Source organism: Ochlerotatus camptorhynchus, unplaced genomic scaffold, assembly GCF_037179485.1.
Source record: "Ochlerotatus camptorhynchus isolate MF236.1 unplaced genomic scaffold, CSIRO-AGI_Acam_v1.1 ptg000024l, whole genome shotgun sequence".
NCBI classification, from domain to species: Eukaryota; Metazoa; Arthropoda; class Insecta; order Diptera; family Culicidae; genus Ochlerotatus; species Ochlerotatus camptorhynchus.
In genome coordinates this window covers 1,732,041-1,757,475 of record NW_027040516.1, presented here as the reverse complement: position 1 = coordinate 1,757,475, position 25,435 = coordinate 1,732,041, and the positions used below count along the sequence as shown (strand labels likewise).

The 25,435-nt window shown below is 41.4% G+C and overlaps 1 protein-coding gene across 5 annotated transcripts in view; it reads right to left on the bottom strand.

Annotated features, from left to right (window-relative positions):
• Naprt (nicotinate phosphoribosyltransferase) overlaps positions 1-25,435 on the bottom strand; it is an 88,648-nt gene that overhangs the window by 18,969 nt on the left and 44,244 nt on the right. Inside the window, exons 6-8 of one of the 5 annotated variants that reach the window (XM_065229230.1) lie at positions 18,150-18,290; positions 17,913-18,084; positions 8,853-9,437 (exon numbers count right to left, since the gene is read on the bottom strand). In XM_065229230.1, coding sequence (XP_065085302.1) covers positions 8,853-9,437; positions 17,913-18,084; positions 18,150-18,290 — 898 coding nt within the window. Of the gene's footprint in view, positions 1-8,852; positions 9,438-17,866; positions 18,085-18,149; positions 18,291-25,435 lie in introns of all 5 variants that reach the window. The other 4 variants (XM_065229238.1, XM_065229248.1, XM_065229257.1 and 1 more) reach the window with 4 other exon arrangements.

The window sequence follows — 25,435 nt, the reverse complement described above, 5'->3', positions numbered from 1 at the left end:
AAATAGGGTGCTACTTTGCCGACCTCACTCCGACAAAGGGATGCTTCTGTGCCGATACGGATAAAGCAGCGACGGCAATCATGGTCAGCCCTGAAATAAATGTTGTTTTCGTAAAGTAAAAGCTTTCCCCGTAATGTTAATTTTAGTTGGCTAGATTCTTCACATTTTGGAGTCGTTCTATTTTGCGTTATTATTTTCTGTAGTATTTTTTTTTTGTTGTAGCTTAACTTACTCCAGGTTGGACTGCGTGGAAAAACAGACTCCGCACTCACGTGTCAGGATCGGTGGAGGAAATCAGCAAGGGAATGTTCCTCCAGTGATGATAAATGAGGGAGTTAGAAAGAAAGCGGTGTAAGTGACTTTGATCGATTATCTTCATCGACTTTATCTTTCGTTTATAATTCAGCTGCAAACACATTCCTTGATTCGTGTGCCATTCTGGATGCTAGATGAGAACCTCTTCTATCAATCGATGAGGCAGAAATTACAGGGCTGTTACAAGATTTTATAAATTTGATCCGCGAAATCCGCGATTTCACAAAAGAAATCCGCGACTTCAAATACTAATCCGCGACAAAAAAAAAACTGTTTTCATTGCTTAAAAATAGCATTTGTATACTACTACATGGCATTTCAAGCTAATTGCTTATAGCATATTAGATTTTTGCCTTAGTGTTCTTTAAAGTACTTTCACATTTTAATTGAGAGCTTTCTATGGCTGTACCATCCTACGCCCAAGGAAGTAGAGAAATTTTCCAACCCGAAAAATTAATAGACCGGACGGGAATAGGACTCAGTCGCCTCCAGCATGGACTTGCTTTGTAGCTGCGCCTTTACCGACAGAGCTAAAGGAGAATCGTTTGTAACCTTTGAATTTAAAATAAAAGAAAAACATTGTATCATCTTCAGTTATTTATGTATAGTTTAAATTCTGACTTATTAGTGAACATAATAAAACACCCTTACATTATGAGATTTAATTGAATAATACCGGCCTAGATTTGATGAAAGATTATTAAAAAAATAATGCATTTTCATTTGAAATGCAATTATTTTTTTGAAAATTAACCTTTGCGTCTCTGACGTATTTTGCTGTCCTAAATGTTGTAGTTAATTTGGCTCTAGTTTTCTAATTTTTTTACTGATTCAAACCAAACACCCTGCACATAATCGAGAAATTACCAGAGTTTCATAAGTCACACTTGTATGTCACGTCGCGGTTTTGTATTTACATTCCTTGGGGTCTGTCCAATGTTGAGACATTTTCATGATATTTTTTATTTCGAATATGAACCTTTTCGATGTCAAATCATAATCGAATCGTATATATGTGACTTTTAGGATCATGCACGACTTATTACTATGTATACCGGAAATTATATGTTTTCCAAATCGTCCTGGACATCAGTTGATTTGTTCTACTAGATCAACCAAGACTGCAATAATGTCTGTAGTATCGAAAAATGTCCAATCAGATTCAAAGTGTATATGTGGATCATTTAATGATCGATTTCCGAGTAATCCAGATGTTGCAGGTTCGTCAAATCGTCCTGGAGTTCAGACAATTTGATCTACTAGATCAACCGAGATTGGGACAATGTCTTTAGTATCGAAATATTTCCAGACAGATGCACAGTGTCTATGTGGATCAAGCATGAACTATTGCTATGTATACCAGATGTTATAAGATCTCTAAATCATTCTGTCTAAATCAACCATGACTGGGATAAAGTCTGTAGTATCGAAATATGTGCAAACAGATTCATAGTGTCTATATGGATAATGTTTAATTATTTCCACGTATACCAGACGATCTAGGTTCTCCAAATCGTCCTGCAGTTCAGATGATTTGTTTTACTAGATCAACAAAGACTGGTATAATATCTGTAGTATCGACATATCGATTTTTAAATCTTAGAACATGGTTGGTTGGTTGGTTGTCTTTATGAAGGAGATTTTCAGCCAGACGCTGGTTCATTTCCGGTCTTAGAACATTTGGCATACACGGAAATAGATTGACATGATCCACATAGACATTGCAAATTTGTTTGGGCATATTTCGATACTACATATATTGAATTAGTGTTGGGTGATGTAGTAGAAAAATAATCTGATCTCCAGAATGATTTCAGAACCTGTAACATCTTGTATACGTAGCAATAGGTCAGGCACGATCCACATTGAACACTTTGAATCTGTTTGGACATATTTCGATACTACAGACATTATTGCAGTCTTGGTTGATATAGTAGAACAAATCAACTGAACTCCTGGACGATTTGAAGAACCTAGAATATCCGGTATACATGGCAATTATTCGCATGCATACGATTCGTTTATGATTTGACAACGAAAAGTGCTATGTTCATATTGGAAATAAAATTAAAAAAAACATGAAAATGTCTCACGTTGGACAGATCTCAGGGAATTTTCCGTGTAAATCCGGTGTGACTTATGGAATTGAGATCATTTCTCGATTATCTGCATGGTGTTTGCTTTGAACCGGTAAAAAATTGAGAGCCAAATGAACAACACAATTGATGACAGCAAAATAATCCGGGACAATTCCACAATTTTTGTGACAGCACATCAGTTCCTTCGCGATTTTCACGACATCATTTAATGTTTCCGCGATTTTCGCGACTGAAAGTTCAAATCCGCGACAAATCCGCGAAAATCGCGAAATCCGTGAAATTCGCGAAATCCGCGCCTGTTGTAACAGCCCTGGAAATAGCGCAAAATCTGTTTTTAAACCTGTGGCTATCAAAAGAGAAAGTCGATGAAGAGAATCGATCAAAGTCACTTATACCCCTTTCCTTCTAACCTATAGTCGCTATATTCATTGTCTGGCGGATAGCATTTCGATTTATCAAAAAGCGGAACCGTTTAGATCAACAATTGAAAAGGTACTATCATCTTGTATAAACAAAACTTTGATTATTCTTTAATCGCTAATCGAAGGTAAATTACCAGCATCATCGGTTAGGGGAAACTTTCTACAACCTAAAGATGGCTTTAGTTTGTGTAGGCGAGTCTTGAGTCACGAGAAAACGGTTCCCGAAATTTTGTTCGCAATAGCTGATGTGCTCTTTTATGTTGTTGGTCGTGATTTACTCGATTGGTTCCGCTATTTGACAGCTCAATTGGCTCCCGAAATTCTATCCGCCAGACTATGAATATAGCGACTATACTTCTAACCCCCTCAAATTTCGCGCAACATGTTAAAATGGCCTATGAATTTCCCATTCAGTGTGTTATTTCCGGCGCAAGCTAACATCATCTTCTGTCAAACTGTGCTGCGATATTAGCAAGAAATTCGTTTATGTTGCCGTGGTAAACCAAAGAGAAAGTCGACGAAGAGAATCGATCAGCGAGGATTGGCCCTTTTCAAATGTTACGCGAGAAATGTGAGTGGAGTTGTTGTGTTTCGGTAGAACGACGGTTAGCATCAACTTTCGCTTAGGACCGTTTGAAGCGGCCTCTGTTTGTGAGGATCTCAATCCCTCATGGGATTTCAGTCGAAAGTATGGTGTAATATTACTTGCTAAAAAGGACAAAATTATCATTAATACAATGCATGAACTAACATTACGCTGCTTTTACTGCATTTGTTTATTTAAGTGGTCATAAAAATTACATGAAATTTTCGACATGATTGTAGTGCATCCACTTTGATGTGATATCAAAATTATTTTTTTGCCGTGTAACCCAGATTTAAAACATTTAAAATTCTCCTGTAAATCGAAATTATAACCAAATACGTTCAAATTTAGCTCTTGGGACCTTTATACGCATTGAAAGAGCAGTGGGGAACAAGGGTTGGAAAGTTAACTCACCCTAAAGTACATCCTACCTCAACAATAAGGAAATCAATTTTTATATGGCACCTGATTTTTCGCTAGTCGAATGAAATTCTCGCGTCACTTTTCAAAAGGTCCTCAGTAAAAAAATACAAACAAATCGAGTTGAGTATCATTGTTAAGATACAAAAACACCCATCCAAACTTACTTTCATTTATTTAAGATAATCATAGGTCAAAAATTGTCCAATGTGCAGTTTGAAATGATGGGTACATGATTGTTACTTCGGTCATTTGAACTGCCCAACATGATTGGTGCTCATTTTCTAAACGCGGGACCAATCTAAAGTAAGGTATTCTACTCTGAAATCTGTGAAAGGGAATCTAATATCGTGTAGAACAAAACGTCCAATGTAATACTCATTGATTATGTCATGGAGAAAAATCTTCCAATGTAACAAGTCCGATGTACAACTAGTTAAAACGTTCTAAAGGGTTATACGGTCAAAATTGGGTCAATATCAACTTGACGTATTTCTTTCAATTTTGCATTTAAAAAACCTGAACACTCCTCATTTTGAAGGTGTGTGTGTGTAGAATGTTGCTCCTATTTTGATTTTGGAATTCACTCTTCAGTTGTCAAAATGCCGTCCAAGCAAGAAGAGCAGCGTATCAAAATTTTGCTCGCGCATCGCGAAAATCCGAGCTACTCGCACGCAAAGTTGGCAAAATCGCTAAAAGTTGCAAAATCAACCGTTACAAATGTAATTAAAGTGTTTGGGGAACGTTTGTCGACAGCCAGGAAGTCTGGATGGGGGGGAAATCGAAAACCGGAAGCCGCTGAGACGACAAAGAGAGTTGCCGGTAGTTTCAAGCGAAACCCTAACCTCTCTCTCCGAGATTCCGCAAATAAGCTGGGTGTATCGTCTACAACCGTGCATCGAGCCAAAAAACGAGCCGGACTATCGACTTACAAGAAGGTAGTGACTCCAAATCGCGATGATAAACAAAATACGACGGCCAAAGCGCGATCCCGGAGGCTGTACACGACGATGCTGACGAAGTTTGACTGCGTGGTAATGGACGACGAAACCTACGTCAAAGCCGACTACAAGCAGCTTCCGGGACAGGAGTTTTATACGGCAAAAGGAAGGGGAAAGGTAGCAGATGTTTTCAAGCACATGAAACTGTCAAAGTTCGCAAAGAAATATCTGGTTTGGCAAGCCATCTGTACCTGTGGCTTGAAAAGCAGCATTTTCATAGCTTCCGGGACTGTCAACCAAGAAATTTACGTGAAAGAGTGTTTGAATAAACGTTTGCTGCCTTTCTTGAAGAAACACGGTTGTTCCGTACTGTTTTGGCCGGATTTGGCATCTTGTCATTACGGTAAAAAGGCCATGGAGTGGTACGCCGCCAACAACGTGCAGGTGGTTCCCAAGGACAAGAACCCTCCCATCACGCCAGAGCTCCGCCCAATTGAGAAATACTGGGCTATTGTCAAGCGGAACCTAAAGAAGACCAAAAAAACTGCTAAGGGCGAGCAGCAGTTCAAGGCAAACTGGCTTTCTGCGGCGAAGAAGGTGGACAAGGTGGCTGTACAAAATCTGATGGCAGGGGTCAAGCGTAAGGCCCGGCAATTCGGATTTGGAAAAGCGGAAGCCAAACTGAATATTTTTCCTGAATTTTATACTAATTGAACTTGAAAAAGAAATTTAATTTGATTTTTTAAATAAACGATTTCACCGATTTACACGCGTTTTCCCTTGACCAAATTTTGACCGTATCACCCTTTATGTGCTTTTTTCCTACATTGTAGCTTGAAATTCAAAGTAAAATTGTGATTTTACAGTTGACGCATTTCGCGCCAAATCGTATTCGGAGCAGGCAGCACCCACTCAGATTTCAATTAAACTTTCTGGATGTGTGGACCTTGACTAAATATGCCACTCCAAAATTTATCTAGACTAACATTTGAGAAGGGCCAAACTTTTTCTGTCGATTTTTTACAAAAAAATATTATTATAAGTTATCCAAGTTATCGAAAAAAAATACTGGAAAAAATTTCATTTAAGACCTACACTGAAAAAAATCGATTTTTAAAATTTAAAGACGATTTAAAAAAAATGGCCATGTTTGATTTGCATGAAACTTTGCCTCAAGATAGGTAATTATGTTTACTACCAACCGTCCATACATTGCAAGATGGGCACTTTTAAGGAAAAAAAAGTTTTTCTTACAAAAACTGTTTCATGACTGAACTGATTTTTTTTGATTTGCCATTTTTACACAAAACTAAACCAGTGAAGCTCAAAATCATCTCAGAATCCAATGAAGCTCAATTTGCGATTCAATTTTGTCTAATCAGCACTTAAGTTCACTTTGATTAATCGAGAATTTCATATGAAAAGGGCTCATGATGCATTTCTCGCCAAATCGTATTTGGAATTGGCAGCACCCTCTCAGAGTTCAATAAAACTATTTGGACATGTAGACCTTGTCAAAAAAATATCATTCCCTTATTCTACTACTGATGCAAAATTTGATAATATGCGAGAGAAAAAAACAAGATTTTTCATATATCATTTATTTATATATTTTCAATGATTTAAACCTATTTTTATACATGTTATTTTTTCCTTTTTCCAATCAAGTTAAATATTTTTGGTTCATCTTCTGAATTAGAATACCTTTTTGCCGCTTAATTGATCATTTTTGATAATTGATAATGATCAACAGTTTAAGAATTATGTCACAAGATTCAATAATAGAAAAATGCTTTGTAATATTTCTACTAGAACAACTGATTGCTTTTTCCGTGCTTGCGAAAAGTGTGCTTCCAATGAACATATTGAAGAGGAACTTACTTTGCTATTAGAATCAAATGACAAACAAGATGTTGATTTGGCGAGAAATGCATCATGAGCCCTTTTCATATGAAATTCTCGATTAATCAAAGTGAACTTAAGTGCTGATTAGACAAAATTGAATCGCAAATTGAGCTTCATTGGATTCTGAGATGATTTTGAGCTTCACTGGTTTAGTTTTGTGTAAAAATGGCAAATCAAAAAAAAAAATCAGTTCAGACTTGAAAAAGTTTTTGTAAGAAAAACTTTTTTTCCTTAAAAGTGCCCATCTCGCGATGTATCGACGGTTGGTAGTAAACATAATTACCTATCTTGAGGCAAGTTTCATCCAAATCAAACATGGCCATTTTTTTTAAATCGACTTTAAATTTTTAAAATCGATTTTTTTCAGTGTAGGTCACAAATGAAATTTTTTTTTCAGTATTTTTTTCGATAATTTGGTCAATTTCCTAAAAGTAGCCATACAACATATTTTTGTTGGAGTTGTCATTTTTTCATAATATTTTTTTGAAAAAAATCGGCAGAAAAAGTTTGGCCCTTCTCAAATGTTAGTCTAGATAAATTTTGGAAAAACTGAGTATGCAAAAGTGCTTATTTAGTCAAAGTCTACACATCCAGAAAATTTTATTGAAATCTGAGAGGGTGCTGCCAGGTTCGATTCGATTTGGCGCGAAATGCGTCAGTTTCTACTGTATTTTCAACGTTATTATTCACTGACTACAATAAAAATAGTATTGCAAAATGTATTGCTTCTAAACAGTTAAAATAATAAACTGTCGAACTTCAACTTCGATTTTCTTAAAATGGTGGATATGTTACATTGGTCTATTTGAAAAGTGACGCGAGAAATGACGTATCATTTTGATCTTGTTTGTTAGTTTTCATTCGAATAGGAACGACGAATAGCCAGTTTTGCAGAATCGAAATGAATTGTGTAACAATTGCATAATGTTCTCCACAAGTATCAAATCGTTTATCGGTTAGTAGATAGATGAAAGTAAGTAAAAGAAAGCGAATCTACTGGAAAAAAAACCACACCATCTCAAGCCATGCAGTGCTCTCTCGGACAGAATGTGTACGGTTAACCTAATAAGTGAATAAGTATACTTTTAACGAAATACCGAACAACGAGATTTCAATCAATCAGCTAGAGATCTATACCAGATGTGCTAAAGTGTTACTTCGGCGCCGGACGATGTCATACAGATGCAGAACCGATATTACCGATACTTTAGTTTTCCTAAGTCTAACAAATATAACAATCAAACGAATGAACCGAAACCCAACTACATAAACCAAAAGGAAAATGATTACTGTTTCTGTTTCGGTACGCTTTAGACTGGACGGTCACACAAAAAGTACGATCCTAGATGAGCCCAGTTGGATGCTATCATTCCGTCTCAATTGAAGCAACAACGGCTTGAGACCCATGTTTTCGCTTGCATTGCTGGCACGGTTGGAACAGACTGCTTCATAGTTGTTGAATAAAAGAAAAGCTTACAAGTAACATAAGTTGAAAGTAACAAAATTGAAGTTTTCGGATAAAGAAACGTTCTTCACTAGCAGGCCTAAATCTACTGTTAAAAAGTGTCATTTATAGCATGTGGAGTCCGAGTTAGAGTTGCTGCTAGAATTTTGGGATGCCAATGGTGAACTCCTAAGGAGAACGGGTGAACCGATGATAGAGATGTGGTGTAAGTGTCGGTCTGTAGTTGAATTTGTGACAAGGGTTCGGTCTTATGTTGCAGCGTGAAAATGTATGTTGGAAGTGTACGCGCTCGGCCTTAACATGCACCACTGAGTTGACGAAACATAAAACGGAACGGATCACGAGCAGCCACATCCGAAACTAAAATATGTTAGAATTAGTGTTGGCTGTGGGGTGTTTGCAATTAGAATCAATAACACGATAAATTAATGTGAACCAGCGATGACTACCCTGACACAGAAAACCTAGGATTCGTTAGCGCCATGCGCATGGGTGTATCTTTTCTTTTGGCACAATTAATTTCCACAATATCCCAGATTTTACGCACAGGGTGGTTAGATAGGGAGTAGGATTCAAACGTAAACAAAGCGAATAAAAAAAGGAATGGTTCACTGATAGAGGGGAGGAATGGTTACTCTAAGATCAGCTAGCGGCTTTGAGTTTTAGTTCGCTCATCAGGGGCATGGAATAACGCTTTACCTGAAGCACTTCCCGACAGACTTGAGATGACGGACGACGCAGCCTCTGGCATTTCGTGCGTTGGCCTCACAGTTGGCACACATCGGCAGCGGCGTCATCTCATCGTCCTCATTCCCGTTGCCGTTCTCGGTAGACATCCCGTTCCCATTGGACAGTCCTCCATCATCATCGACGGCCGTGTCACCTTCATTCTCGGCGCCGGTGGCATCGGTAGCCTCTGGTGGGCTGGTAGCACTAGCAGCATCATCATTTTCATTAGTATCATCACCCTGCTGAAGATTACCGTTCTCACAGTAGTCGTTAACACGTGCCATGCCACCAGAACAATAATAACAAGTACTACTATCGATTGGACCACCAGAGTCTTCCTGCTCTTCCGTTTCGTTCGGTTCGGTTGACTGTGCCTCGGTGCCGTCTTCGGCCGGGGCCGTGTCGGCGTCGAGTTCGTCGGTCACCATTGTCGTCGTCGCAGTCGTCGTCTGGTTAGAGTCGAAACCGATCAGGGGACAACATGGGTCACAGTTGGACGTATCTAGCAAACAACTGTTGTCACCTGGGAGCGTACTTTTTGTGTCGTTCTTTTCGCTACCGGGGGGCACAATTGTGGAGAGGGTTGAGGTGGTTAGTAAAGAGACGGGAGGAGGGGGACACTTGTTTTAGACAGTCAGTTTGATAGTGTGGAACAGTGGAATTTGTTTGCGGAATTCTTTGCCTTGTGATGTGGATGCGTCTATGCGGTAACTAAGGTTTACTGTGATGACCGAAATATCGAATTGGTATTTTTACAGCCATATTGAATCTTCTTTATTTTCAAAGCAATACCTTGAACTTTTGAAAGCATATTCAAGGCAAATTTCCAATGCTTTCAATTTCAGAATGAAAAGAATTTCCCGAATATCTAGTTCTAGATACTACAGCCCAAGTAACACAAATTCATAGAATTATGTTGAGTAAACTGCTATACAAACAAAAAAAGGCACACAAAGGTTTTATAAACTGTTGTAGAACATGTGTGTTGCTTGAGATAAAATCATGAAAACCCTAGACTTTAAAACTATTTTTTCATTAAGAATTGCCATGAAATATCTTTAACATGTGTACAGGACAATATCATCTAAATTGATACTTCAATTGAAAACACGAATATGAAAGTTTCAATGTCAAAAGTCATTGGACGAAATATTATTTCGCGAGCATTTTGACAGCTCTCAACTAACAAGAGCACTTGTATAGTCATTAATTGAGAGATTTCTATGCCAACTTTCTTACGATTTTGTGTATTGCCCAGGGAAGTTGTCCTCGCCGGGAATCGAAGCCACCGCCTCCGAGTTGGTAATATCGTGTCTTAACCGGCTAGGCTATCTGAGGCCCCAAGAAGTTAACGATCAAATAACTACATTCTTAGTCGGCAGTCTTGAAACAGCTTTTTAAAATCTGAAATTTAATGAACAATTTTGTCCTGCATCATAGGAACTTTATCTACTTCGGAATCTCATAATGTCAAGTCCAAAATTCTACAAGTATTTTACTGCAAAAATAAGAGTGAATGCCCATAACAAAATTTCATGAAAATCGGAATAGATCGCATCAAATTTACAAAATTCTTTTAGTGTGACGTTCAAAGCTAGCGAGCCCTTGAACTTTGGATTCAATTAAAAATGGTTTTGACGAACTTTCCATGAGAATTTCGATACTACAATTGCATTATTGCAAAATTACGCCCCTTTCCTTATTGATAAACCAAAATCAAGTGCTAAGTTTTGACGTTGAGTGGTAAGCGTAACTGTTTTCTCACTCCAGCCAGAAAGAATTGAATTTAGAGAGACAAAAGGTTAAATTGAACTTAGAGAGAAAAAAGTTCGGAATGGACAAAACGTCGAAATAGAAATGGAAATGAATATATTTCCTTCTTAAAATCATGGGCATTTCTAGGGAAAATTAATGTAATATGTTCCTTCTTTAATCATGTCCAGTTTTTATGGAGTTTATTTTTTTTAGGTTTATTTAAAATTTAACATTTTGTTCATTTCGACCTTTTGTCCTTCTAAGTTCAATTCGACCTTTTGTCCGTTCGATCTTTAGTCTAACCGTTTGTCCTTTCGATTTTTTTTCTATCTGACCTTGTGTCCTCGTTCAATTCGACCGTTTGTCCACTCGACCCTTTGGTCCTCTAAGTTCAATTCAACTTTTGTCCCTTTTCGGCCTATTGTACGTTGGACCAATTCGACCTTTTGTTCTTCTAAGTTCAATTCGACCGTTTGGCCACTAGGGTCGACCTTTTGGCCACTAGGGTCGACCCTTTGGTCCTCAAGTTCAATTAAACTTTTTTTTCTATTTGACCTTTTGTCCCTATAAGTTCAATTTGACCTTTTTCCGTTCGACCTTTTGTCCCTCTAAGTTAAATACGACCGTTTATCCAATCGACTTTTTCCTATTCGACCTTGCGTCCTTCTAAGTTCAATTCGACTGTTTGTCCACTCGACCCTTTGGTCCTCTAAGTCTAATTCAACTTTATTCCTTTTGACCTTATGTCTCTCTAGGTTCAATTCGACATTAGTCCATTCGACCATTTGTCCATCGACCTTTTGTCATAGATTCGTCGTTGGTCTCGGCCCATGTGGTGAGGGATTCAAAATCTAGGGTAAAGTTTCTAAATAGGAAGGGCCTTACATCCACAATATGTCTTCATTTCTTAAATTTTAAATTTAAATTAATCCGATGATAATTTTGGTTCTATAATTATGATCCCTCCTGAAAAATTTGATCTTCATGTGAATTGTCCTAGATTTTAGGGTTCTGACACAAAATTAATTTTTCAAAAGCATTTTTTTTAAAGTCTCAAACTGATTGTTTCTCAGTGAGAAATCTTCAATATTTTTCAAAAATGTCAGACACCAAAAAATGATGGAGATTGTGAATGTTTTTGTTTGTTTCTGAATAATACAATTTTTTTTTCCTTTTCATTGTTATTTTTATTTTTTTCCTATGTCTAGTGCATCGAAAATTTGGCAAGTTTGAAATCACACAAGCCCCAGAATTTTGAAATAAAAAACCTGTCCTAAAATATTGAAGATAAGTGTAAGCTTTAATTTCCCTCGCAGCAAAATTGTTAAGGTTACTCAAAAATAAGAAAAAAATTTAACTACATCAGCCTTAACTTAACAAATTAGATGCAAATCTTCACAGGTTTACTTCCCCCGTGGAGTTTTTTGAACTACCGTCGAATTATATTCATAACTACCGTTACAATTATTCCTTAGGAATTATTTCAAAGCATTCCCTAATTAATCTCACCTAGGTATGATCTCCAAAAATTAATATGCTCCTTAGAGTTCTTTTGGAACTGTTTTCAAAATCAGATTTCTTTGAACTCCTTATCTCTTGTAATTCACATCAGGAGTTTTCTGGAGCTATTGCCAGAATTGTCTTGGAATTTTGATTAGAAATGAATTGTCATCAGGGTTCCTTTGAAATTTTGCTCAGAATTTCATTTGGAATACTCCTGGACTTGCAATCTCAATGGAAGTTTCCTCAAACTTATTTGAAAAAATCAGTAACACTAAAACACCCACCAAACGAAAGCAAGGGTCACTTCTTTCATATGAGACTAGAAGGGAAATGTTCTATCGGAGGGTCCAGAACAAATTTTATTTTTTTCGTATTTTCAGTGTAAATCACGTCCGAAAATTAACTCCTTCGATCATTGAAGCCCAAAAAATCAATGGAAAAATGACGCCGACATTCTGAAACTAGCCTCAAACAAAAGAGGGGTACATAAGATTTCGTTTGGTGGGTGTTTCAGCGATATTGAATTTTTATAATTGGGTTCTGTAAGGGTATTGAGGTAAATGCATATTCGTAATTTGCATTAAAAGTGGAACCTTAATCCAATATTTCATCAATTTTGGAACACTGAAACTATTTTAAATAAGCACGATTACATTTGCAAAAATCACCTTATTAGCGCCCCCCAGTGTCACTTTATGGGCTACAAAATGGTGAGTGACAATCTGGAAGGAGCGATATACCTAGCTCCGGTCCGCACAAGTTCCTACCTCACGCCTCCACGAGCCATATGATCACAAAAGACTGCCAGCTGAAACATGGACACAGCTGGTTGGCGTAGCCTGGGCAATGTTATCAATCCGACAATAGCAGAGTGAGGAGGTGCGACGCGAACACTGGCGCGGTAACCATAGCTGTTCACCATGGAGGTGCGGCTCAAACAGCGTCTGACTGGCATCCAGCGGCTGAATAAGAAATGCTCTTCCCCGGAAGCTACACCTAAGATGGCAGCCGCATCACGGCGGATAGGAGACCTTAGGCCAACCACCTACTGTCTCTGAAACCTTTACAATTGTTACAGAAACCAACAGAGAAAGACATCGAACTGATATAACGGCAACGACTTTTAGCGCAAAACAACGGACACGAATTGGATCATGGAATGTATTGACGTTAGCCCACGTCAGCAGGGTAAACTGGCACAACTCGCCAACGAGGCGCGACGCATGAAGCTAGAAATCCTGGGACTGAGTGAAGTTCGTTGGCCAAACTTTGGAGAACACAAACTGCCGTCGGGACAGGTACTACTATACTCTGGTATTCGAGGTGAAAAAGCTCCCCGCCATCGTGGAGTTGGTCTCCTACTTAGCGTCCAGGCAAGTGCTGCGCTCATCACGTGGGAGCCTGTTAATGAGAGGATAATCGTTGCCAGATTTAGAACACGGGTTCGTAACCTTACCATAATCCAATGTTATGCGCCAACCGATGCTGCCGAGCTACAGGACAAGGAGAATTTTTACAGTCAACTGAATGCCGCCGTGGATAAGTTTCCAAAGGGTGACATCAAGATCTACACTGGAGACTTCAATGCGAAGATCGGCTCCGACAACACGGACTATGAGCGTGTCATGGGACGCCATGGTCTCGGCGAAATGAGCGAGAACGGTGAGCTGTTTGCAGAATTTTGTGGCAATAACGACATGGTGATCGGGGGCTCGCTCTTCCCCCATCGGCCAGTGCACAAAGTCACGTGGGTTTCCCATGATGGACATACCGAAAATCAGATCGACCACATCTGCATCAGTCGAAAATGGAGACGGAGCCTTCTTGATGTCCGGAATAAACGCAGCGCCGACATCACATGGCGCGGATCCAGCGACGGGAGGAGAGACTCGGGTGGCGGTTCAACACACGCCGACTTGAAGATCCAGCGGTAAAAAGGTCTTTTGTTGAAGAACTTGAGACTCGAGCTGCGGACGTTCCAGAAGGTGGCAGCGTAGAAGAACAATGGACGGCCATCAAGAATGCCTTTATAGAAACAAGTGAGAACAACTTGGGTGAGCTGCGCACCCAGAGGAAAGAATGGATCACTGATGAAACCTGGCGGAAGATTGAGGAGCGTAGAGAAGCAAAAGCCGCGATAGAGCGGGCGAGAACCAGAGGAGCCAAGAACGAAGCCCGTCAAGAGAAGGAAGTCAAGTGCTCTTGCAGACGGGACAAGCGAGCGTGGGTGATCTCTCTGGCCGACGAAGGGGAGAAAGCCGCAAACACTGGCGATATACGCCTCCTCTACGATATCTCAGGACGCCTGAGTGGAGCAAGGATGTACCCGAGGATGCCAGTGAGGACACGACTGGACAACCCAACAAACAATTTGAGTTGATTAACAACTGAATAAGCCATTTTTTAGCTGAAGAAGCTTAGTTTTGCCTGAATGTTTAAGCTCTTATTTAACATTCAATGTTTGTTGGGAATTGCTCACCGACTCCACTGACCAGCTGAAACGCTGGTTTGAGCACTTCGAACAACTTCTTCAAGTTTCGACGGCCAACCAGCCATCAACATCTCAGCATGATCCGCCTAGGGTGCGGCGCATCACTCGCGTCAATTCCGAGGCCCCATCACTGCAGGAGATTGAAGCAGCTATCCGAAGCATGAAATCCAACAAGGCTCCAGGGGTCGATCGCATATCAGCAGAGATGCTCAAAGCTGACCCCATGCTATCCGCACAAATGTTGCATCAACTATTCTGTAATATCTGGGACACCGCGACTTTTCCGGCCGACTGGATGCAGGGCATCTTAGTGAACGTCCCAAAGAAGGGGGATCTGACTGTGTGCGACAATTGGCGAGGCATCATGTTACTGTGCATTGTTCTCGAAGTTCTGTGCAAAGTTATCCTGAATCGGATACAGGAAAAGATCGACGCGACCCTCCGACGGCAGCAGGCAGGATTCCGTGCCGGAAGATCTTGTGTGGACCATATTGTCACGCTCCGCATCATCCTGGAGCAGGTCAATGAATTCCAAGAGTCCCTTTATTTGGTATTCATTGACTACGAAAAAGCTTTCAACCGTTTCAATCACGAGAATCTGTAGGGCGCTCTGAGACGCAAGGGAGTCCCGGATAAAATCGTCAACCTCAACGAAGCGCAGTATGAGGCTCTCACGTGCAGAGTTCTGCATAACGGAGCCTTGTCCGACCCTATCCGGGTAGTCGCTTGTGTGAGACAAGGATGTATACTATCACCGCTACTGTTTCTCATCGTAATCGACGAGATCATGGTAGGTGCAATTGACCGTGTACCGAACCGTGGGCTGCTTTGGCAGCCTATCACCATGGAGCATCTCAACGACTTCGATTTGGCTGATGATGTTGCTCTACTAGCACAACGGCGCTCTGATATGCAGAGTAAGCTCAATGACTTATCCGAACGCTCCTCTGCGGCGGGTCTCACCATCAACGTCAACAAGACCAAATCGTCGGATATCAACACGGGCAACCCTTCCAACTTTACGGTAGCGGTATCAGCGGAGAACACTCAAAAGCTGCAGGTCTTCATCAACCGATGCCTGCGGTATATAATTCGTGCCTGGTGGCCTCACAACTGGATCTCGAATGCCGAGCTCCATCGTCGATGTCATCAGAAGCCGATAGCAATAGAAATTCGAGAGCGAAAGTGGAGGTGGGTCGGCCACACACTTCGACGGGGCGGAAACGAAATCTGCAAGCAAGCGCTGGATTGGAATCCGGCAGGACATCGCAGCAGAGGCAGACCCAGGGGCTCATGACGGCGGAGCCTCAATAAGGAAATTAAGCTAGTCGATAGGAATCTGACCTGGGCCCAGGTCAAGGCAAAAGTGAGCAGCCGCCCAGGATGGAAGTCTTTCACGTTGGCCCTTTGGACCGCTGGTGGTGCACAGGACCCTCAAGTAAGTAAGTAAGTGTCACTTTATATGTGAGCGAGCTGTCAGTTTGTTAATTTAGTGTCAAACAGTGAAGTTATTATTGTTTTCAATCTTGATTTAACAATCAAGATGAAAGTGTGTGGGTTCGAAAAAAATATCGCTGTGCTCAGAAAACGAAGCACTTTCAGATGATGTATAAAAACCGATACATTTTTCAAAATTAAAGAACCCATTTATGTTATCCTACCATGCAATTTTATTGTGAAAATAATTCACCTGAACTTCTCGCCTTGGTATGTTCTCCAAAAGTTAATTTTGCTCCTTAGAGCTCAGTTGGAACTGTTCTCTGATTCAGATTTCCCTGTAATCACTATCGCAATTCTCTTGGAATTCATGGCAGGAGTTTTTTTTTTTGAGCTCTTGTCATAATTGTCTTGGACTTTTGGCCAGAAATCCCATGGAAGTTGAATTGTCCTCAGAATTTCTTTGAAATACTCCTGGGCTTACAATCCTAATGGAATTTTCATCATAATTACCCTGTACTTTTACTATGAAAAGCATTAATCTGAAGTTCTCCTCACTAAGCCCATTGAATTCTTTTCAGAATTACCTTGAATTTCTGCACGGAAATCCTTGAGAATACTTTCCAGAATTCCCTGGGAGTTCTCTGCAGAATGTCCTTGGAATTACGCCCATTGATTAACCTTTTGTCTGTACATCTAAAATAAAGCTAAATTCATTGCGAAAATCTTTCAAAAAGGAAAAACGGAAAACTCGAAATATGTCTCAACTAAGAGGCAGGCATATCAAGAAGACTTTAGCTTGCAACAATGTCAGAGAAAAAATCGTTTTGATGAATAATCTAGATTGCAAAAATTGTCGGGGGTCATATTGACCCCAAGATACAGACAAAGGATTGAATGACAACTTTCGCAGGGAAGAAACCCATTGCCTTGTCACCTTGGTTTTCTCCATATCCTCACTACGTCATTGCGAAGGCTATCAAATTCTGATGGAAATTTTAAGAAATATTTTCAAGGTAAATTTGAGGATAATTCCATGACAATTCTGATTAAAAAATGCCAGGGCAGTTCTGAGATAATCCTTTGCAAAACTTCTCCGTAAGTACACCTCGCGGTCTGTCTGAGAAACATCTGGGTACTTCAGACTCACTCCATATGAAAGTCATCTGGGAGCCAATGTGAACTGTTAAACGGGAACCAAACATTCAGAAGCCACAAATGTAGTTGCTCTTCTTATCTATCGTCAAATAGTCATTTTGAAGAAATTAACCATACTTTTTAGTAACACATTATTAATTGTAAGCTCATCCGCAGAAACGAAAAGGCTCTGAAAGATTAAAAACCAGCACTGTGTTGATGACTCAGCTGACAGTTTTTGATTGGATTACAACATAAAATCGATTCAGTCCGCACTACCCTGCGGAGTCGATCGATTTTATTTTGCAAACCAATGGAAAACTGCTTGAAATTTTTGACGTATCCACATCGCAAAAGGAACCTCATTCGTCATTAATTTTGCAAGGAGTCGATCCGAATTGATCAGTTATGGGGAACTAATAATACTAATGATAATCATAAGAACCAATCAACGTCTCAAAGTGCACAAAACCAAAGCCAAATCCATAGTGTATACAGTAGGACGAAATGTCAGTAAACCGAGAACAGAAGGAAGAATAGTGGAAAGAAAAGTTCCAACCGAAACGATAAAAACTAAATTTAAAATCACTTTTGAAAAACAATGCCAAACCTCACAATCAGTAAACAATAGTAATAGAAAGGAAAATAAAAATATGCACACCAATACAGGTAGATATCCGAGAGAGTGTAGCCTAAAAGCGGAATACCTCTTAACATCGTACGTGTCGACTAGTGCCATAAAGCCGTCGGGGAAGGCAATCGCAAAGGAAACCATCGCGGCCAGTTCGCCCTCGCTCGATTCGCTCGTTGAAATGTCCAGGATCTTGGACAGCTGAATCCGGTGCTGGATGGCCAGTTCCAGCAGGTCGCGTTTGTCCCCTTTTTAGAGTGGAAAAAAAAGTTTCATGATCGGTATTCAAAAAGGGTTCCGGGTAGCTACTTACCGGTTTCCTTGTGCGCCAGTACACGTGTCTTCAGCTCTTCGATGCCGGTAAAGGAGGTGATGTACGCGTGGGCGTGGGTACCCTTCACCGGAATGTTGAAAAGTTTGCCTGCCAGCACGTTGGACGTTCCATCGAAACCACCTTTTTTTTTGTTTCGGGAGAGAATAAGAAAACGCTCAAACAAATTATACTTCTAGTGTTCTAATCTTGCCTGAAAATGAAGGAAAAGTTTTGCCGTCTTGAAAGCAGCCGGGTGGGTAAATTGATCGCGAAGCACTCCGATGTGGTGTGAAGATGGGACACTTTTGGTGTCTGAATAATGCGATATTCCTCATCTGATAGTTATTTGCAGGAATAGAAAATTCAATTCCATAATGACATTGAACTGGTGTACGTTAAATCATGATTTATAACCACACTAAGAGTGATCAGATTGCGAACGTAGTAAAGCATAAATGAATATGAATTCGCTTCTGGGATGACCTTGTAGGTAATTCATTTCGCCATGAAAATTCGCTTAACGATCATTTTCCCAGCTATAAACAAATTTAGTATCACAGAAAAAAAAAAGTTTCGCCTTCGAACCATCCGTTGAAGTCACCACATATTTACCCTTCCAACACATATCCAACGATGAGAGAGTGCTTATGCACATACTTTTCTACCTTCCGCCCTACCCGCCCTTCGAAAACAGTATGTTGAACGGAAAGCAAAGCAAAAACCACACCATAGGCTGACACGATATAACAACAGCGATATTCACTCGAATTATTGATCAATCTTTGTTAAATAGAGAATAAAACCGGGCGGAAATTCACCTGCAGGTGAAAATAAAGGTGCCTCCTAGCAGCGCGGGAATCAAATGTGAGCTGTTTTGCAATTATTTCTTTTCTTCGCGTCTCACGCCGCCGCCGCAGCCGGCGTCGTCGTCATCGTTGTCGTCACGTTTCATCGTGCTCGTGCCTCGACATTAGTCAGCATTTACAACGGCGAACTAAGGGCGAACAAAAAATTAAACGGATATCGGATATGCATGAGGTGATTTCTCATGTACGAATCATCACTTTTAGTTTGTTTTGATATTGTCGGCTGCAGAGGAAATGTACGAAAAATGGTGCAAAATCATGAAGCTCATTAGGTGGTTTCCATTCCGTTCCGTTCTGTTACATAAAATTGATTGTGACACGGGAGTACGAATTGGTGTCAATCATAAATATTAGCGACATTGAAATTAATTAACATGGATTTAGACGGAACATTAGAAGGGATTAAACGTCAAATGATTCCTACATACACAAATAGGTCTAGTGGTCAAAGTATTGACAGGTTGTTGTATGGTTATTTGGTATCAACTGAAACGTTCACCACTACTGCAAAATCTTTTGACGTAGACTACGTCTTACGGAAAGGTACTGGGGGTAAATCGAAAATCTAAAATTGCGACCGTCACGAAAAGGTGTAATTTTTTGAACGCTATAAGCTTTGTTATTTATAGATGAAATTAAAATCCGAATACACCAATCGATAGGAAATACCTTTCGTAAGGTGTTGCAATAAACTTTTTTTTTTAATTTTTCATAATAAACTTTGAAAATAGACAAATAAAAAGTGATAATTTTATCACTGTTTTCATGAAATAAACGTTCTCCCTAAACCCAGGCCTCATAATCAAGTACAATTTGGTTGCACATCGTGCTGCTTGAATCAGAAAAGTTATAAAACAGCGCTGCTAATGAGCCTCAACTCATTTTCGCTTCGGACGGCGAGTAAGCAGGTAGAAACAGCAGTAGCAGTAGCAGCGGTAGGAAGGCGGTTCCTGTCAAGCGCGCAGAGTTCAAGTTTTGCACCTCGAACTTTGCGCGTCGTTCCCGTCGAGATCATTGGCTTCTGGTAGCGGCGTCGCCTCGACTAGCATGCGTAGGCGAGCTACCAGTGGACGATCAAATGCGTTGTTTACAAAAGCTGATACGTTCCTTCGAAAAAGTAATCGAGAAATACTTATTGGACTGTGTACCAATTGCCGAGTTAAATTTAGCTCGTGATTAAACGTGACATTTCGTAAGTTATTTTCAATGTTCGAAAATTCCGGAAATTGATCAGTTTTCAAACAGAACTCAGGCACGGTTACCAAAATTTAACTTCTAGTCGGTCCGAAATAACCACGCTCGGATAGCAGGGTTATTCGATAACTCATCTGTAACAGCCTTGGCAGTAACATTAGGGCCATCCATAAATTACGTATATTTTTGACCAATTAACCTCCCTTCCTCCTCGGAGCATGTTTTGCAATACACCTAATACATGGCCGGTCCCAACTTCTGAAACCCCTCTCCTCCCTCAACTACTACGTTATTTATGAAAGTTCCCTAATCATTGTGCAACACTGAAAGACAGCAGCACACACCACACAAAATGGGTTGGACATTTATGCGAAATTTCGGTATTGATAGTCAATATTTCGCGATCAGAACATTTTAGCTTGAAATCCCTCCATTTAATTCTTGGTACGTCTTTAATCTATTGATTGAATTAAAAAAATCATAATATTTTTTTTTAAGATTTCGTGCGTTTTGTGAACGCACATTCATTATTTTGCATAAGAAAATGGAAACGGGGTGTTTCTGTGGTGATAAAAAGGATAAATGTGATAAATTATAAGACGGCACCTCTATTTATGCTTTTAGATTAGCTATGAAAGTCCCTCCTACTTGGAAAATTATGCTATAGAACGGTTTATACAACCCCTGTTTTTTTTTTTGCATAATTCTTCAAGTAGGAGGGACTTGCAATGCTTATCTCTTAGCATAAATAGAGGTACCGTCGAGTTTATTTTCAGTCAGTCATTCTCTGCTTGATCGTCAAGCAGTTCAGTTCGGTGTTAGCTCGCTCTCTCGAGTTGTTTGAAAAGTTCATTGCGATAGTGTTCGTGTTCTCTCCTTCGCGGTTTGTCGTGCGTGTGTGTGTGCCCCGTAATGGGGAAGCATCGGTCACGAAGCCCGGCGAAGGTCCAGAACCCCGGAGAAGGAAGCTCCGGTGTGCCTACCTCGAACAGGTTTGCTGTTCTCCCCATGGATGGGAATATCCAGCCAGCTGTGTTGGAAAAACGCAGTAAGAAGAGGAAGAAGAATCGAGGCCAGTCCGATGTCACTGCGACGAACAACAGCGATGTTGGAGATTTCGGTGACGCTGCCGAAACCGTGAATACTGCCGAAATGAGCACGGCAAAAGTGAAGCTACTTCCATTGGTAGTGAAAAATGCCCATCTTAATGTGCTCATTGCGGATCTAGCGACGCTGGGTGTTAAAGCCGAATACAAGTTGGGCAGAGTCGGCACTAAAGTGATGCTCCGTACCAAAACGGAGTTTGACGTGGTCGTCGCCCACCTGAGGACTTCCAAGGTGGAATTCTTTACCCACGACATTCCCGGTGAGAAGCCGTTCAAGGTCGTCATCAGGGGCCTACCAAACTTCGACCCGAAGTTTATCGAATCAGAAATCAGGGACCGGTACAAGCTGGCCCCAAGTGCCGTGTATCGAATGACAAGAAGAGACGAGAATGTGAAGGCGTATCCGGATAGCCTTTTCCTGGTACACTTCCAGAAGGGAACGGTGACGCTCAACGCACTCAAAGCCATCCGGTCCATCAATTCCATCATCGTTCGCTGGGAGCCATACCGTGGCGGCCATCGCGATGTGACTCAGTGCCAGCGGTGTCTGAACTTCGGAAATTGCGCTCAAGACCATGCCACCTCCGAATGTGCTGCGGATGAAGCTGTGGCGTCCAAATGCGCCAACTGTGGTGGTGCTCACCAAGGATCCAACAAGCAGTGCCCTAAACGCGAGGATTTCAAGCGCATCCGAAATCAAGCGTCCACCAACAAACAACCAGCACGAAGGAAGGATAAGGCCCCGGCTTTCAGGACAGAGGACTTTCCACCTCTTCGTGGACAAGCGAATCCCAGGGTGCGATCCGCGCCCCCTCAAGAAACGTCTGGATCTTCTGCTGGACAAAGCTCTCCATCCCCCCCTGGATTCTGGAGGCAACCAACAGCTCAAACAAACAATCCCGATCTGTTCTCAGCAGACGAACTGATGGAGATTTTTATCAACATGACCGGTGCTCTACGTAAGTGCCGCAATAAGCCCGAACAGATCCAAGTGCTCGGTAAGTTCATCATCCAATATGGTGTCTAAACCGCTAACCATCGCTACCTGGAACGCTTGCTCTGTAAGAGCTAAACAGATTGAGCTTGCCGACTTCCTCCGCAAGCATAGCATCGACGTGGGTCTTCTAACCGAAACCCACCTAAAGTTCGGTGACAGCTTCTGGTTGCCTGACCACAACATTATCCGGCTTGATCGCACCAGCTCCAGGGGGGGTGGTGTAGCGGTCATCGTCAGAAAGGGAATCAAGTTTTGCACTCTGCCCCACATCCGCACTTCTATCATCGAGGCCATTAGTGTGGAGGTGGAATCACCAACTGGAAACGTCCGGTTCATCGCTGTTTACTGCCCACGCCAGTGTACCGCAAGCAACGGATTAGGAATCCAATTCAAGAAGGACCTGACCGCCATCACCCGTACTAGCTCCCGATTCATCGTTGGGGGCGACCTGAACGCCCGCCATGAAGCTTGGCGGAACTACCAGAGGAATCGAAACGGATGTCTATTGTTCGACCACGCACAACATGGACTGTACACAGTGCAATTTCCGGACGAGCCAACTTTCATCTCTCCAGCGGGAAATCCCTCCACGCTAGACTTTTTCCTGTCAAACATCGGACTATCCAAGCCGGAGGCGCACAACGATCTCAGCTCCGACCACCAACCGGTGGTGACTGAAGTCGGTGTCAACGTGGTTCCTGCTAGAGGCTGCCTGCGTAAAGACTACCACCATGTCAACTGGGTGCAGTACGGTCGAATGGTGGACAGCAACATCGATGAAAATCCACTACTCGACACCGTAGATGACATCGACCGGACGTTGGAAGGACTCCAACAGGCCATATCCGAGGCTGACGAGACATGCGTTCGACAAGTTCCTGTGAGGGGTAAGTTTGTTGCTATTGATTCCCACACCCAATTATTGATTCGATTGAGAAATGTGCGTAGACGCCAGTTTCAGAGGACTGGAGACCTGGGCAAAAAACGTGAAATGGCCGATCTGAACAGGCAGATTGCTTCCAGAATGGACTCACTCCGAAATGAAAGTTTCGGGCGTGTTGTCCAGAATCTGGACGACCGCTCCAGACCATTCTGGAAGGTAGCCAAGGTCCTGAAAAATCATCCCAAACCCGTTCCACCTCTCAAAGTCGAAAATAATGACGATCGGCTTTTAATTACCCCACAGGAGAAAGCAAATGCGATCGGCAAACATGTCGCTTCATCGCATTTGCTTGGCTCGACTATCCAAAGTCCGCTCGATGATCAGGTTGCGCAATGCGTTCAAAACCTAGATGCCTCCCCTTGTGTCGTGCCTCCGGCGGATATGATTACAGTACAACAAATTTGCTCAGCGCTGAAATGCACCAAGAACATGAAGGCTCCCGGGTTTGACGGTATATTCAACTTGATCTTGAAGAGACTCAGCATGAAAGTGCAGTCTCTTCTAACCGCTATCTTCAACAGATGCTTGGAACTGCACTACTTTCCAAGCATCTGGAAAGTAGCAAAAATCATACCAATCCGCAAGCCCGGTAAGGATCCAACATTGCCTTCAAGCTACAGACCAATCAGCCTCCTTTCAGCGCTGAGCAAATTGTTCGAGAAACTCATTCTCAATCGTTTGCTCAAGTTTGTCGAGGAAAATAACATTCTCCTTCCGGAACAGTTTGGATTCAGAAAGGGGCACTCCACCAATCATCAGCTAGTACGGGTGATGAATAACATCCGAAGTAACAAAGCTGTATCCAAGTCCACAGCCATGGCCTTGTTAGACGTTGAAAAGGCGTTTGACAATGTTTGGCATGATGGACTTGTGTACAAGCTTTGTAACTTCAACTTTCCTTTACATCTTATTAAAATCACCCGTAACTACCTCCAGCAAAGGTCGTTTAAGGTATCGTTGAATGGTTGTCTTTCCGACACGTTTTCCATCCCAGCAGGAGTCCCGCAAGGTAGTCTGCTGGGCCCCTTGCTTTACAGCATTTACACTTCCGACATTCCTCCCCTCGGTGACGGTTGCGTGTTTTTCCTGTTCGCAGATGATACCGCAATAGCCGTCAAAGGAAGGATGCCTCGCGAAATAACGAACAAACTTCAACGATGCCTTAACGCCTTTGCTGATTATGCCACCACGTGGAAAATCAAAATCAATGCCACCAAAACACAAGCGATCATGTTCCTCCATCGGCAATCGCCCAAACTGAAACCGGCTCCATCTTGTACTGTAATCATGGATGGCACAAGGGTTGAGTGGTCCGCCGAAGTAACCTATCTCGGGATGTTGTTCGATGAAAAGCTCCTCTTCCGTTCGCATGTAGAGAAAACAGTAGTCAAGTGTTCTGCCTTGGTTAGGTGTCTGTTTCCGCTGATTTGCCGCAGATCCCGCCTCTCAAGGGTGAACAAACTGGCCGTCTACAAACAAATCATAGCACCTGCGATCCTCTACGCAGCTCCGGTGTGGGAATCATGTGCACAGACTCACAGGAACAAAATCCAGGTCGCTCAGAATAGAGTGCTGAGGATGGTACTTGATCGTCCTTTTGACACTAGAATAACAAATTTACACGAAGAGGCAGGCATTGCCAAAATAGATTCCAGAATTAACGAAATTAAGACTAAATTTGCACAAAAATGTAATTTATCAGAACATGCTTTGATAAGCAATTTGTATATAGTTGGTTAGGTGTACATAGTAGTTGTAGGTTAGTTGTAGTTGTAAATAGTAGTTATAAGTAGTCTCCTTTTTCAAATTTTCAAACAAACCAATCCCACCAAGGTGGTCATTCTCTAAAACAGGCCTGATAGGACTAGGAACTGTAATTAATAATAATTGAAATTTCACAGGAACTAAAGTTGAAAAGACGCATCTGTGTCACTTGATAAGTTATACATGTAAACCACACAAATTCAAGAAATATAGATCATTTAAAGTCAAAAGTCAGTTTATTTTCAGTGCTAGGTTCTGAAATACGACAGTGAGCGTTCAAAAGGGCCTACTTACAATACATACATTTATTTGTACAACATCACATTTAAGATAAGACATAATCAACAATAGTACGCCACAATGCTCGGTTTGCGGCTGCCGCTCTCCATCCTCGGTCATGCCCAATGCTCGCTAGA